The 12,545-nt window shown below is 57.7% G+C and overlaps 1 protein-coding gene across 2 annotated transcripts; it reads right to left on the bottom strand.

Moving 5' to 3' along the window:
* VARS1 (valyl-tRNA synthetase 1) lies at positions 1 to 11,737 on the bottom strand. Of its 2 annotated transcripts, none has more exons than XM_061147051.1 (30): positions 11,531 to 11,737; positions 10,907 to 11,328; positions 9,526 to 9,660; positions 9,292 to 9,430; positions 8,926 to 9,050; positions 8,753 to 8,840; positions 8,457 to 8,557; positions 8,188 to 8,315; positions 6,575 to 6,739; positions 6,292 to 6,373; positions 5,656 to 5,775; positions 5,454 to 5,562; positions 5,267 to 5,361; positions 4,947 to 5,037; positions 4,625 to 4,749; positions 4,438 to 4,541; positions 4,196 to 4,354; positions 3,991 to 4,081; positions 3,758 to 3,863; positions 3,603 to 3,673; positions 3,388 to 3,513; positions 2,994 to 3,098; positions 2,843 to 2,911; positions 2,659 to 2,737; positions 2,406 to 2,533; positions 1,919 to 2,074; positions 1,635 to 1,841; positions 1,440 to 1,551; positions 1,008 to 1,333; positions 1 to 145 (listed from the first exon to the last, which is right to left on the bottom strand). In XM_061147051.1, the coding sequence occupies exons 2-30, from the start codon at positions 11,291 to 11,293 to the stop codon at positions 77 to 79; spliced, it is 3,798 nt and encodes a 1,265-aa protein (XP_061003034.1). In that variant the 5' UTR covers positions 11,294 to 11,328; positions 11,531 to 11,737; the 3' UTR covers positions 1 to 76. The 2 variants fall into 2 exon arrangements, with proteins under 2 accessions (XP_061003034.1, XP_061003035.1); XM_061147052.1 differs by having other exon boundaries at positions 8,753 to 8,837.
* Between the last annotated feature and the right edge of the window lie 808 nt (positions 11,738 to 12,545).

The following is a 12,545-nucleotide window of genomic DNA, read 5'->3' as shown; positions in this document are numbered from 1 at the left end:
TTTTGTGGCAAAATATTTTATTGCTGCCATCCCCATGGTGGACCACTGGGGGTTATGAGGGTTGGAGTTGGGTGTTTCACAGCATCTTCTGAAATAGGGCGATGGCCTCATCAACCTTCCTGAGCTCTGCTTCTGTCTGCTGGAGCTGAGGACAGAAAAGGGGGTGGTGGGTGAGGAGGCCCAGGCCCAAGAGAGGAGAACCTCAAATGCCCACAAGAGCAGACAGATTAGAGTTGGAAAGACAGATGAGGACCATGGGCAGGGAGTAGTTGGGGTACCGTGTGTTTGACTGGCCTGTCTCCCCCTAATTCTCACCAACCTCCCACCAGCAGCCTCTTACTCTCCGACTAGCACCCTCATTCGTTTCTACCAGCACCCCCTTCTCTTCCACCATCACTGGTCTCCTGGGTCCTGCCTTTTCCCAGAGTGTTCAGTTCCCAAGGACAAAGGGGCCCCAGAGCTCATATGCGCCACCAGTGGCCCAGCCCCAGGCCCTAACACAGTGGTTAGGAATGCAGGTTCCGAGGCAGGCCCTCAGCCTTCCCTTGGAAAATGGTGATGGTAATACTGCCCTGCCATGAGGGCTTCTGGGTAGACAGGAGTGAGAACCTGCTCAGCCATGTGGGTTCTTAGCCTCCACTCTTGTTCCTTTGTGCCCCTGGTTTACCCCATGGTTCCTCCCTGGAGGGTCCCTAGGTGATCTGCTAAGCTCCCTGACTACACTGGCTCCATCCTGAGCCCAGGTTCCGGCATGTGGATGCCATGTTCTGGGCACTGGGTGGTGCGTGAGGGGTCCAGCTGGCTGGTTGGTCTGCTTCCATCTTCAAATTGCTGTGTGACCCAAGGCTGTGCCCCTGCCCCTCTGTCTTTCATGTGTAAAAGGAGGGATTCCATGGTCCCATCTGCTCTCCTGCCTGAGCTGGGCAGAGCAGCTGCAGGAGGGGGTTTGATGGTAGAGGGAGCAAGAGGTGGGAAATGGGGAAGGAACTGCCCCACACGCCACACACCTTGGTTTCATCTGCCTCCTGGACTTTGAGGGGCACCTTGACAGTGTAGCCTGAGGCGGCGCGGCGCTCCCGCAGACGCTGGGCCTGCCGCTGCGCCTCGTCACGCTTGGCCTGCAGTTTGCCCAGTTCCCGGGCTGGGTCTACTAGCCCCTGCAGCTGCAGGTGGACGGAGCAGCGGTCAGAGGCCAGGGCCACAGCGCAGCCCTGGGGTGCAGAAGCCCCCAGCGCCAGGACGGCCACGATCCCCGCGCTGGCCAGTGTCTGCACGTAGCCCGACACCACCGATGCCAGGGCACCTGTGGCCTCGTCAGCCACTTCCAGGAAACCTGCCGGGAGAAGGGAGAGAGGTGAGGAGACAGAGATGAGGCAGCCATGCTAGACACTGGTCCCGGGGTGGGAGTGGAGAGGGGCATGTGCAGGCCCAAGGCTCACAGTCGGGCCGGATCCGGGTGAGGTTGTAGTCGGCACGCAGGGAGCGCACAGCTCGAGTGATGCTCAGGGCCAACTCGAAGGCAGCTTCTGCCTCAGGGTCCTTCCAGGAGCACTGAGGGGAGGAGAAGGGGGTGAGGAAGTTGGGGCGGCTCTGAGGAGCTCCCTGGAGCCCCCCATCCAGGCTGTACCCCATACCTCCGAGGGCTCCGGGTAGGCGGTGACGCAGAGGCTAGGAGGAGCTTGTGGCGTCCGCCGGGGCAGCCGCTGGAACAGCTCCTCGGTCACGAAGGGCATGAAGGGTGAGAGCAGCCGCAGGCCCACGTCCAGGCAGGTGTAGAGGGTCTGGCGGGCGCACTCAGCTGCCACCTGGTCCACCCCATTCAGCACAGGCTTCAGGCACTCCTGGGGGCAGAGGGGCACAGGGTTCAGGGCTGGAGAAGGCCAAGGACCGGGAGGTGGGGCAGGCGGTTCCTCCTCACCAGGTAGACATCGCAGAGCTCGTAGAGCCAAAAGCTGTACTGGGCGGTGGTGACAGCTGGGAAGTCGTAGGCCTGGAAACCTTGGTTGCTGAGCCTCACAGCTTCGGTCAGCCGGCTGCGGATCCAGCGGTCCACCAGGCTCTCGCGGCCTCCGGGCTTGCGGGAGGAAGGAGCCTGTCAGCCAGGGGGCACCATGTGCCCAGGAGGAGGGGCCACAACCCCATGGGAATGGGAACCACGGGGAATCTGCATTCCAGGAGGAGATGGGTCCAAAGCAACCACCACGTGCCCAGGGTGGTGGCCCAGGCCAGAAAGGGCCGGCCCCGCCACTGTGCAGGAGGACCGCAGTGCCTGAGGCTTCCCCTGAGTCTTTCTGTCCCCCAGCTACAGGCAGGCTCCTCAGGGGCAGGGGCCAGGCTTGATGTTGGGATGGCAAGGGTGTGACCCGCGTGGGTGCTACCCACCTCACCACCCACCAGGCCCTCACCTCGGACGTGGGTGAGGGCACGAAACCCTTCCCAAGGCCACGGAGGGCAAACTTGGTGGCGTTCCAGAGCTTGTTGCAGAAATGGCGATACCCCAATATCCGGTTCACATCCAGGTTGATGTCACGGCCTAGGCGGAGGTGAAGTGTGAGTCTACACTGCTCTCCCTCCCGGCCCTAGGACCTGGGCAGCGGACAGCAGGGTGCCTCCGGGGAGGAAGAAGGATGCAGCTGAGACTGCCGTGGGGAGCCGTACCCTGGGACGTGTAGGCGCATAGTCCAAACCGGAGCGCATCAGTGCCACACTCGGGGATCCCCGTTGGGAAATCTGCCTTCTGTGGGGAAATGAGGAGTCAGGGAGGGGAGTGTCCTAAGTCAGGCTCACCTGCCTTCTGCCCACATGCCAATCACCGGCCCACCCCTGTATCTGCCCGCTATACCTGCCCCTCTTTCGCCTTCTCCACCTCGCTGGGATCCAGGTTGCTGTTCAGTAGCTGGTCGTGGAGGCCCTGGAGGTGAGGTGGGAGCAGTCAGGGGCCCATGGCCACCGCCCCACAGCCCTTCCCGGCCTGACCCAGCACCCAGCCCCACCTGCAGGGAGACCCCATGGATAACGTCCAGGGGGTCAATGACGTTGCCTAGAGACTTGCTCATCTTCCGGCCGTGGGCGTCCCGCACGATGGCATGGAGGTAGACCTGCGAGGCCAGGACAGGGAAGGCATGTGAGGACGTCTCCCCGCCTAGACCCCAATGCCTCTCCCCTCACCCCCACATCTGGTCTGCTCCTCTCTGAACCTCGGGCCCCTCGGTGGCCCTGCCAGCCCCTTCTCGTGAATCAGAAGTGCTCCTTCTTCTAGCAAGCGGGGTACAGAATCACTTAGCAGAGCGCAGGCTCGTTTTCAGCCCCACCAGCCCCCTTGGCGGGGCCCACCCACAGCTGTCCGGGTGAGGGAGGGGACTGTGAGGGTCTCGGCAGTCTCCATACCTCTTTGAAGGGCAGCTTGCCAGTGAGCTTGAGGCCGAGCATGACCATCCTGGCCACCCAGAAGAAGAGGATGTCATGGCCTGTCTCCAGCAGCGTCCCCGGGTAGAACACACTCAGATCTTCTGACTGGGGTCAGAGCAGGGCGTGAGTGATGGGGAGCCACGCACCCACACCCAAGATTCCCACCTGGCCCTGGGCTGGCCCCAGGAATGTACCTGGTTGGGCCAGCCTAGGATGGAGAAGGGGAAGAGGCCAGAGGAGAACCAGGTGTCCAGTACATCTTCATCTGAGGGGGGCCAGAGATCAGAGGTCAGAGGGGTAGAGGTGAGGATCGGCCCCCACTGCTCCCCACCCCAAGGCCCCGCCTTGCCTTGCTGGAGACTGATCTTGTCGGGGGACACACCGAACTCCTTGGCTGCCTTCTCCCGGGCCTCGGCCTCAGTGCGCCCGCTCACCCAGTACCGCCCGTCAGGGTCCTGCCATGCCCAGGTGGAATGAGTATCCAAGGGGGTGCCTCTGCCTGTCCCCCCACCAACACCCAATGCACCGAAAGCCCTTCCCCACCCCAGATGTGCCAGTCTCCAGCCCTGGCCCGGTTCTCACCTCCCCTGGGGGCACGGCGGGGTCGTTGACAGTGATGAAGTAGGCTGGGATGCGATGGCCCCACCACAGCTGCCGGGAGATACACCAGTCCCTGCAAGTGGCAGGGGGAGGAGAAGGTATCAAGGCGGGGTGGACGGGGCGCCAGGCTGTGCCCGGCTCGGCCCCTCACCCGTTCGCCCTCCCTACATCGAGGGGCCTGACGCACCGGATGTTGTCCATCCAGGCGTGCCACGTCCGCTGATGGGCCTCCGGCAGGATGCGGAGGTCACCCCGTGTCACGGCAGCGCTGGCGGCCTGAGCCATCTCCCCACAGCGCACATACCACTGTGGCCGCAGCAGGGGCTCCACCACGTCCTTGGAGCGGCTGCAGGTACACGTGGGTGAGGAGGCTGAGTGGTGAGCACCCCGAGGCGCCCACCCCCTTCCTTCCCTGGCCTCCGCCCTCACTTGCAAAGTGGCACCACCATGGGGTTGTCCTCAATGCCGCGGAACAGTCCCTGCTCCTTGAGTGCTGCCAGCACCGCCTTTCTGGCCTCAAACCTGGGCAGGCCCTGGGGGGGAAACAGGCTCCGTGATGGCTGTGCCAGGAGCCCCGCTGTCTCCTGACAGGGCCACCTCACCCAGGCTGTCTCACCAGGAAAGGTGGGGGCACGTTGACGAGGGCCCCGCGGGCGTCCATGATGCTGACGGCCTCCAGCCCGTGCCGCTGCCCAACCTCATAGTCATTCTGGTCATGGGCGGGGGTGATCTTCACCGCGCCTGGGGCATACGTGGGGGTGCGGGGTCACGCAGGACTCTGCAGTCTCTGCTCACGTGCACCCCACCTTTTGCCAATGGATGTGCTCTCAGGCCACCCCATCCCCCTGACACAGTCCTCTGAGAACCAGCCCAAGTCCTGCAAGTTCAGGTGTGCCTCATGGCTCCTTCCTCTCCCCAAAGGACAGCCCAGTGCTTACCTGTGCCGAACTCCATGTCCACAAAGTCATCAAAGACGATAGGGAGGCTCCGAGACACAAATGGGTGGATCACGCTCTTCCCCTTCAGGTGCTGGGGACAGAGGGAGACGCCAGAAACACACAATGGACTCAGCTCAATTCCCTCCTACGCAGGGTCCTTATTTCTTGACACCCAAACTCCATCCACAGGGCCAGAAAGCAGCCAAAGCCATGCGTTTCTAATCCAGTTTTCTCAGTGCCCATCCCATCCCTACACATAGTGTGGAAGCCCTCTTCAGCCAGCATTCTTCCCCCAACTGCAGGCAGCACCCCCACCACACCTGGTATCTGGGATCTTTGGGGTGCACAGCTACGGCCACATCTCCCAGCATCGTCTCAATCCGAGTTGTTGCCACTACCACCTCCTCGTCGCTGTCTGGAGTGACAGGAGGCCTTGTGGTCTCAGCAGTGAGCACTTCCCGCCCCTCCCCCAGCCCAGCCCAGGATCCTGGTGCCCCTGGCTCCTACCTGAGCCTTGGACCTTGTAAGCAAAGGAGACGAGGACCCCAAACTCCACCTTCTCTTTGTAGCCAGGCACGGAGAGCAGGGTACGACCTGTCAGCTCCTTCTTATCCACCTATGAGACGGAGCTTAAGAAAAGAGGCCCAGGGGCTGGGGCTGGGGGGGTGTGGTGGAGGTGTGGAGAGCTGGGGGGAGGGAAGGGGCACACCTCGATGTCAGAGATGGCAGAGTTGAGGGTGCAGGACCAGTTGACAAGGCGGGTGCTGCGATAAATGACTCCCTCCTCGTGGAGCCGTACAAAGGCCTCCGTCACGGCTGCTGACAGTTTCTAGTGGGAAGAGGGGAAGCCAGAGATGGGCCTCGGTGCTGAGACAGGCGAGGCCAGTGGGACCCGGCTGGGCCAGAGCCCCCTGCCAGCACATAGGCCCCCTTTAAGGGCTGGAGGGGAGAAGTGCTTTTCTTGAGCAGGGAGAGGGGACTATGGGAACACACAGATAGGAAACAGCATGGTGACGCTGATACGGCAGGGAAGTCACTCAGTTAGGAACAGGGGCTCCTGCAGAGTCCTAGGGGTGCAAGCTCAGGGGAGGGTGAGGCCCCTCAGGTACCGCCTGAAGGAATTTGAGCTCCTATAGGGAACGACAGGGAACACAAAGGGCTGTGACATGGGGTAGAAAGTAGCATTTGCAGCTGAGCCCTAGTGGTTTCCTACGAGTGGACCACTTCCTGGTATCCCCAGGAGGGGACCCACTCTCCCTACAAGTGGGCCCCCAGAGTGTGCTCTCTTCTGTGGGGAGCTTCCCCCTCCCACCCCAGCCCCAAGACCCCTCCTACTCCTACTCACAGGATCCATGGTGAAACAGGCTCGATTCCAGTCCAAGGAGCTGCCAAGCTTCTTCAGCTGGTGGTAAATCCGGTCACCTTTCCTGGAAGTGGACAGACAGACTGGGATCAGCAATGGGGTCTAGGCTGGAGGATGACATCAGGTAGCAAAGAGGGCAGAAGGTGGGGATCACTCATCGCTCTGAGATGAAGCTGGGCCCTGGGCCCACATGACCCTCAGCCTCTGTGAGTGGGTCTGACCCAGGGTCACGGGGCTGTGATGCCAGCAGGGACTTGGCACTCACTCTTCCTTCCACTTCCAGACCTCCTGCAGGAAAGCCTCTCGCCCCAGCTGGTGCCGACTCAGCCCCTGCTCGCGCCAGAGTTTCTTCTCCACCACCACCTGGGTGGCAATGCCTGCGTGGTCACAGCCAGGATTCCACAGGGTGGTCTCTCCACGCATACGGTGCCTGCAGGGAGCATGGAGAAGCAGAGGTGAGTGGGTGGTGGAGCTGTCCCGAGGGAAGCAGGGACTCCAGACAGGTGGTTGATGGACTCAGGAAAGGAAGGGGCGGTGGATCAGAACTCTCCCCATGCTAAAATCGTCAGGGAGAGATGTGTGAGGACAACCCAGGCAATTTGGCAAAAACATCTAAGAGGAGGCTCCTGCCCAACTAGATAGCAAAACATATCAGAGAGCTATGATTATTAAAACAAGTTTTCACAGGAACCAGGAACAAAGTTACCGATTAAGGAAACAAAACAGTGACTGGAAACAGATCTAAGCATAGTTAGTATTTGTTAAGGGTGGCATTTCAAATGTCAGTGGAGAAAGGGCAAACTTCAATAAATTTGTTTGGGACTGTAGCTAATTTGATTGGAAAATTGCCCTACTTCCCCATAGTCACAAAAATAATTTTATTTTAATGTTTAAATTTAATTTTAATTCAGTTTTTAAAAAACCCTTCAACTTAAGAAAACAAAACTATGAGAAAAAGCATTAGAAAATAGTATCATTTCCAAAAATAAAAAAAGAAGAAAACAATAGGTGATCATGTTTATAACTTTGAGGCAGGGGAGGCTTTCTTTAACAAGATAGTGAAGATTAAATAAAAAAACATTGGTAAGCTTAATTAGGTTCACTGTATTTGTACATTATTTTCAATGACTCATCAAACTACATTATATTCGTTACTGTATTGATCTGTTTACCCCCACTAGGTTTAGAGTTCCTTGGGGACAGGACTATAGCAACTCCTTTCTCATACAGACCACAGGTATTTCTTCTATGCTGTAATGGATATGGACACTTTCTGACATTTTCAAGATATTGTTTAGTTGCTAAGTCATGTCTAATTCTTTGTGAGCCCATGGACTATAGCCCACCAGGCTCCTCTGTCCATGGGATTTCCCAGGCAAAAATATTGGAGTGCTTTGCCATTTCCTTCTCCGGGGATCTTCCTGACCCAGGGATCGAACCTGTGTCTCTTGCATTGCCAGGTGGATTCGTTATCACTGAGCTACCTGGGAATCCCATGGGTATAGGAATATGTAAGTAAATAGGAAAGGTCTTGAAAGACACACATCAAAATGATAATAGTGGCTAATTCTTAGGAGGGAGTGAATCTGGAGGAAGGTGGTCAAGGAAACTTGAAGCTGTAAATTTCTTACAAGAAACTATTCATGTTATTTCTTTCTAAATTCAAAATAATGTTATTTTTAGTGGCATGAGAAGAGAGTTTGCAAGCTGGGAGTGTTGACCAGAAGAGGATGCCAAGTCATCAGATGGGAATGATCTAGAGGCAAGTGTAGCACCACCAGGGGGCAGAGGTGAGAGCCCCAGTCAGCAAAGAGAAGGGAGCCAAGGAGCAGGAGCCAGAAGGCAGAGGGAAGCCTGGAGGAGAGGACAGGAGCTCACCAGCGGGTCAGGGAGTCCTGGATGGCGTTGGTGAGCGCATGGCCCAGGTGCAGGGAGCCTGTCACGTTGGGGGGTGGGATGCACATCATGAAGATGCCCCGGGGGTTTGGTGCTGACACGCTGGAACGCTGACAGGGAGGAAGATGGGTGCTTGCTAAGGCCTCATATCACCTCTTCCACGGCCTGGCCCCTTCCTGGACCATGGATCCTTCAGCCCTGTCCCTCCCCGTCCCCATCCCCTCCAGGCCTGGGCGGCAGTGTCCACTCACCCCATACTCAGGCCTGAAGAAGCCCTGCTGCTCCCACCAAGGGTACCAGGCAGCCTCCACGTACTGAGGGCTGTAGGAGTCAGGCATGGTGCCACTGACATCTGAGGGAGAAAGGCAGGGTCAGAGCCGAGGCTGGGAGCAGCTGGGAGAGGGACGAGGGGCCAGCAGAGAAGGACATGGGCCTCACTAGGCAAAGTAGTGGGAGCAAGGACAGAAGAAACAGGACACAAAGAAAAGAGAAAAGGAGGGTGGGGTGAAGAGTGAGCGTCTCTCTTCCCCCTCCTTTCTTTTAGTACCTTTCTTTTCCCCAGGTGGGGTCGGGAGATCGTAGGTAATGACCCCAGGATCCCGTTTCTCCCGCTTCTCTGGTTTTGGTTTCTTCTGCTTGGGAGGAAAAGGATATAGGCCTAGATACCAGCCACTCACCATGGCACCAACCCTCCATCCTGCTCCACCCTCAGCCTCTCACCTCCCCAGGGGGTGGCTGCTGCTGTTGGACCTTCTGCTTCTGCTGGAATTTCTCTAGTTTCTCTCGTTTCTTTGCCTCTTTCTTGAGTTGAGCAGCTGTCTTTGGAGGTGCAGGGACCTCAGAGCCTGGAAAGAGGCACAGAAATGCAGACCTGTCGCTGCAGGCCTGTGAAGAGCGCTGTTCACAGGGCTACCATGTCTCAGATGGCCTATTTAGGTCCCCAAAGGCTCCCCCATGTTGACCTCCCACGTACCATCCCCCAGCTCCTGTCCCATTGATTCTGCTATTCCTAAGAGAGAAGAGAAAATGAGCCTATGAAAGGGCCCAGAGGAACCCCCTCCCCACCCACTCTCCATCCTTCCTCACCTGGCTGTTGGGAGAGAGACCTGGCCCCTGAATACAGAACCACCTCTCCCAGTACGGCCCGGAATTCTGGCTGCTGAACACATGTGATAAACCAGCGAGTCACATTACCCCAGATCCGGCGGGCAGAGGGGTCCAGGACCTGGGGTGGGGGAAAGAAATGAATTATCCTTAGTCACCCTGTAGTGAGGTCCGAGGGAACCTGTCCTCATTCCTCCCCAGGTCCCAGTGACTCACATAACGGAAAGGCAGCAGCAAGGCTGTGACAGCTGCCAGGTCAGCCAGAGTCGGGGCCTCCCCAGCCAGGTAGGTGTGCAATCGAAGCCATTCTTCCAAGGGGCTCAGGGCTCTGCCCAGGGCCGCCAGTGCAGCCTAGTGGGAAGACGAAAGGGTATGAGATAACGCTTGGCCCACCACAGTCCCCACCCCCATGCAATCCATTTGGGCCTCCTTCCATTCCCACAGATCACCAGTTTCCTCTTCACTGAAATGATCATAATAAAAATTCTTCCCACTCATGCAATAAATGCCTACTGAAAACTTTTTTGGGGGGCTGGGTCACAGGGCATGTGGGATTCCTTGACCAGGGATCCAACCATGCCCCCTGCAGGGGAAGCACAGAGTGTATGAATCACTGGACTTGTAGGGAAGTCCCCTATCGAACACTTATTATATGTCAGCTGCAATATACTAAGCACAAGAGGCTAACGATTACATGAGGCAACACGGTAATTGCTTCAACAAATACGTATTAAGTACCTCCTGCATGCCAGGCACTTATCTAATGAACAAGGAGGCAGTTTGAACAGATGGAGTCCATGACCTGTTAGAGCTTACACTCTAGTAGCGGGGGGGGGGGGGGGGGGGGGGGGCAGCAATAAATGTGCAAGTATATAATGCATTACCCTATTGTTCTCCTTAAAAGCTCTGAAGAAAAATAAATGAGGCCGAGGGGGAGAGAGAATCCCAGAGGGGGAGCCCTCTGTTTCAATAGGGTAGTCAGGATATGAGGGGGTAAGTCAGGATCTAAGTCATATATTCATTTCATTCAGTCATTTGTTTGAAAACTATAAGTATCCGCCATACGCTCACATACGCTCAATACTCTTCAAGGAGGTGGTGTTATTAGGCCTGTAAGGCACAGCTCCATTCAGGAAGAATTTACATTTATAATCTGGTGTGATTATCTCTCCTTTCCCCTGCTTTCCTTCATTTCTTTTCTCCTTTGTCTTCTTCCAGCAACTGTCTTCTCTGAATGCCTCTCCTCACCTCTTCTTCACCCAGTCTTTTCCTACAATTCATAGTAACCTCTAACTAACCTCCTCGGTTTCAGATTCACCAAACTCAGAGACTTTTAAAGCACCTGGCACTAGATTATGTGCTCTGCACACATCTTTTAACCTTCTCAACATGTTCTCAATTTTCATTTTTATAAACATAAGAAGACCAAGGCTCAGAGAGTTTAACCTGCCCAAAGCTACCAAACCAAGTGGCAATCCGGGATACGATCAGTCTTTTTCAACGTCTGATACGCTATCTTCCTGACTCACCATCCATTCCGACTTTTGCTTTCTTCTTCTAAATCCCCACCCCCCGCCCACTTCACGCTTCTTCTCACCTGGGGGTCTTGGGCCGAGCTTCGGAGTCCCAAGGCAGGCAGCGTAGCCCCACAGGCAGCTGGTATTAGCTCGGTGTCTGCGTAACTGACCCACTGTTGGACCAAGACGGCTGCCCGACTACCCCCGGGACCCCCCAGGCCTGCTGGCCACAGCAGCTGGGACACAGCCGTGGCTCCCCACACCCAGAGCCCACCGGGACCCTGTTCCAGGGCTGGCAGACGGGGTGGAGGAAAAGGAGTCCGGCTGGCTGGGGGCGGCTGGAGACAGATGCGGGGGTGGGCTCCTCCCCATCCCGGACCCTCCCCAGCTTCCCCGTAGCGAGCAGCTATGAGGGCTCGGAGGCTGGGGAAGGCATCGGGGTGAGGAGAGACGTACAGAATGGACATGGTTACGCGGGAGGTCCGAACGCGGTGGAAAAACCCTAAGGAGAAAGAGAGACAGGGTAAGACCGAGGCATCTAGGACTAAGTATGACTGGGCCTCAAGACCCGAGGACCCAGCTCTCGGGGTGGCAGTGACAGTGAGGAACTAACTTCCCGTGACCGCGGGCCCTCGGGGAGTGTGGGAAGCTCGTAGGAGCCCCTTGGCGGCCGTGGGACGCGGGTTCGGGCTGCATGTACGTACTGGAGGGAGGTGGTCACACTGAGCCGGGCATCCACCTCATAGCCGGGCGCCGGCCGAAGCTGGATGGGCCTGGCGGCTGCGGCCGAGGAATCCGGCGGGCAGGGACGGCGGGCGGTTCTCTGGGCGACCCTAGCTCCCTGAGACAGCCGCCCGGGCCGTCGGCGCCCACGTGTCCCCCCGCTTTGTGACTGCGAGCGCTTCCGGGCCCGCGGGTCCTGGCGCGGGCGACCGTGCCCCGCCTGCGTGTGCAGGCGCAGTCCTGCTGGACGCTGGCCTGGGGGTAGTCACGCCGCCCGCTGCAGATACGCGCTCCTGAGGAATGGCGCGGGGCGTGGGCACGGGGGTGGCGGGGGGAGGACGCCCCCGGGAACCGCGACGCGGTCAGGCGCCGCCGCGGACATCCCGCGCGGGTCCTCGGCCGGGAGGGAGGGCGGCGCCGAGCGGGCAGCCGAGGAAGCGACCGGGAGAGCGCTACCCGCTGCGGACGGCGCCGGAGTCTGGGGTCCGTTCGACCAAAGGCCCCGGCGTGCAGGTTCCCCGCCTCCTAACCTCCCGGGGCCTCATTTCCTCCTCTGTGGGAAGAGGGAGTCACGCTGGAGGGCCTCTAAGGTCTCTTCATGCTGAGAATTCTTTATCTGTAGCGGGAACTCTATTTGCTAACTGCATGTGTTCAATGCCAGCAACTCTCCACAGCAAAAATTGTACCTTGTTTGTATTTATCTACAATAGATATCGGGGAAAACTGTACTGATTTGGGGGGCTTGAGGAAAAAATCCAGCAGCATCAAACGCACTTTTGGTGTCTCATTAACTTTCATATTAATGGAAGGACAGCAAGCACTGTAGGTACAGTATAAGGCTATGTTGGGTAGGCAAATGTTCAGAAAACGGCATAGACCAGTTGGGGTAATGATATGGTTTGTACCAGGAGAGTAGTAGCGGATAATGCTGGGTAACAGGGATAACAGGGCTTGGACGAATTCAGCACGCCTTTTCCACCCTCTCCAGCCCCCTTC

Source organism: Dama dama, chromosome 7 (assembly GCF_033118175.1).
Source record: "Dama dama isolate Ldn47 chromosome 7, ASM3311817v1, whole genome shotgun sequence".
Lineage (NCBI taxonomy): Eukaryota > Metazoa > Chordata > Mammalia > Artiodactyla > Cervidae > Dama > Dama dama.
This window is presented reverse-complemented; position numbering and strand designations above follow the sequence as displayed.

Excerpts from the sequence above, each read along its gene's own strand:
- VARS1 (XM_061147051.1), bottom strand. The coding sequence starts at position 11,293 with ATGTCCATTCTGTACGTCTCTCCTCACCCCGATGCCTTCCCCAGCCTC. Across the intron at positions 9,431-9,525 it reads TGCTGCTGCCTTTCCGTTAT|GTCCTGGACCCCTCTGCCCG; the intron begins GTGAGTCACTGG and ends CCCCCACCCCAG. Across the intron at positions 1,552-1,634 it reads CCTACCCGGAGCCCTCGGAG|TGCTCCTGGAAGGACCCTGA; the intron begins GTATGGGGTACA and ends TCCTCCCCTCAG.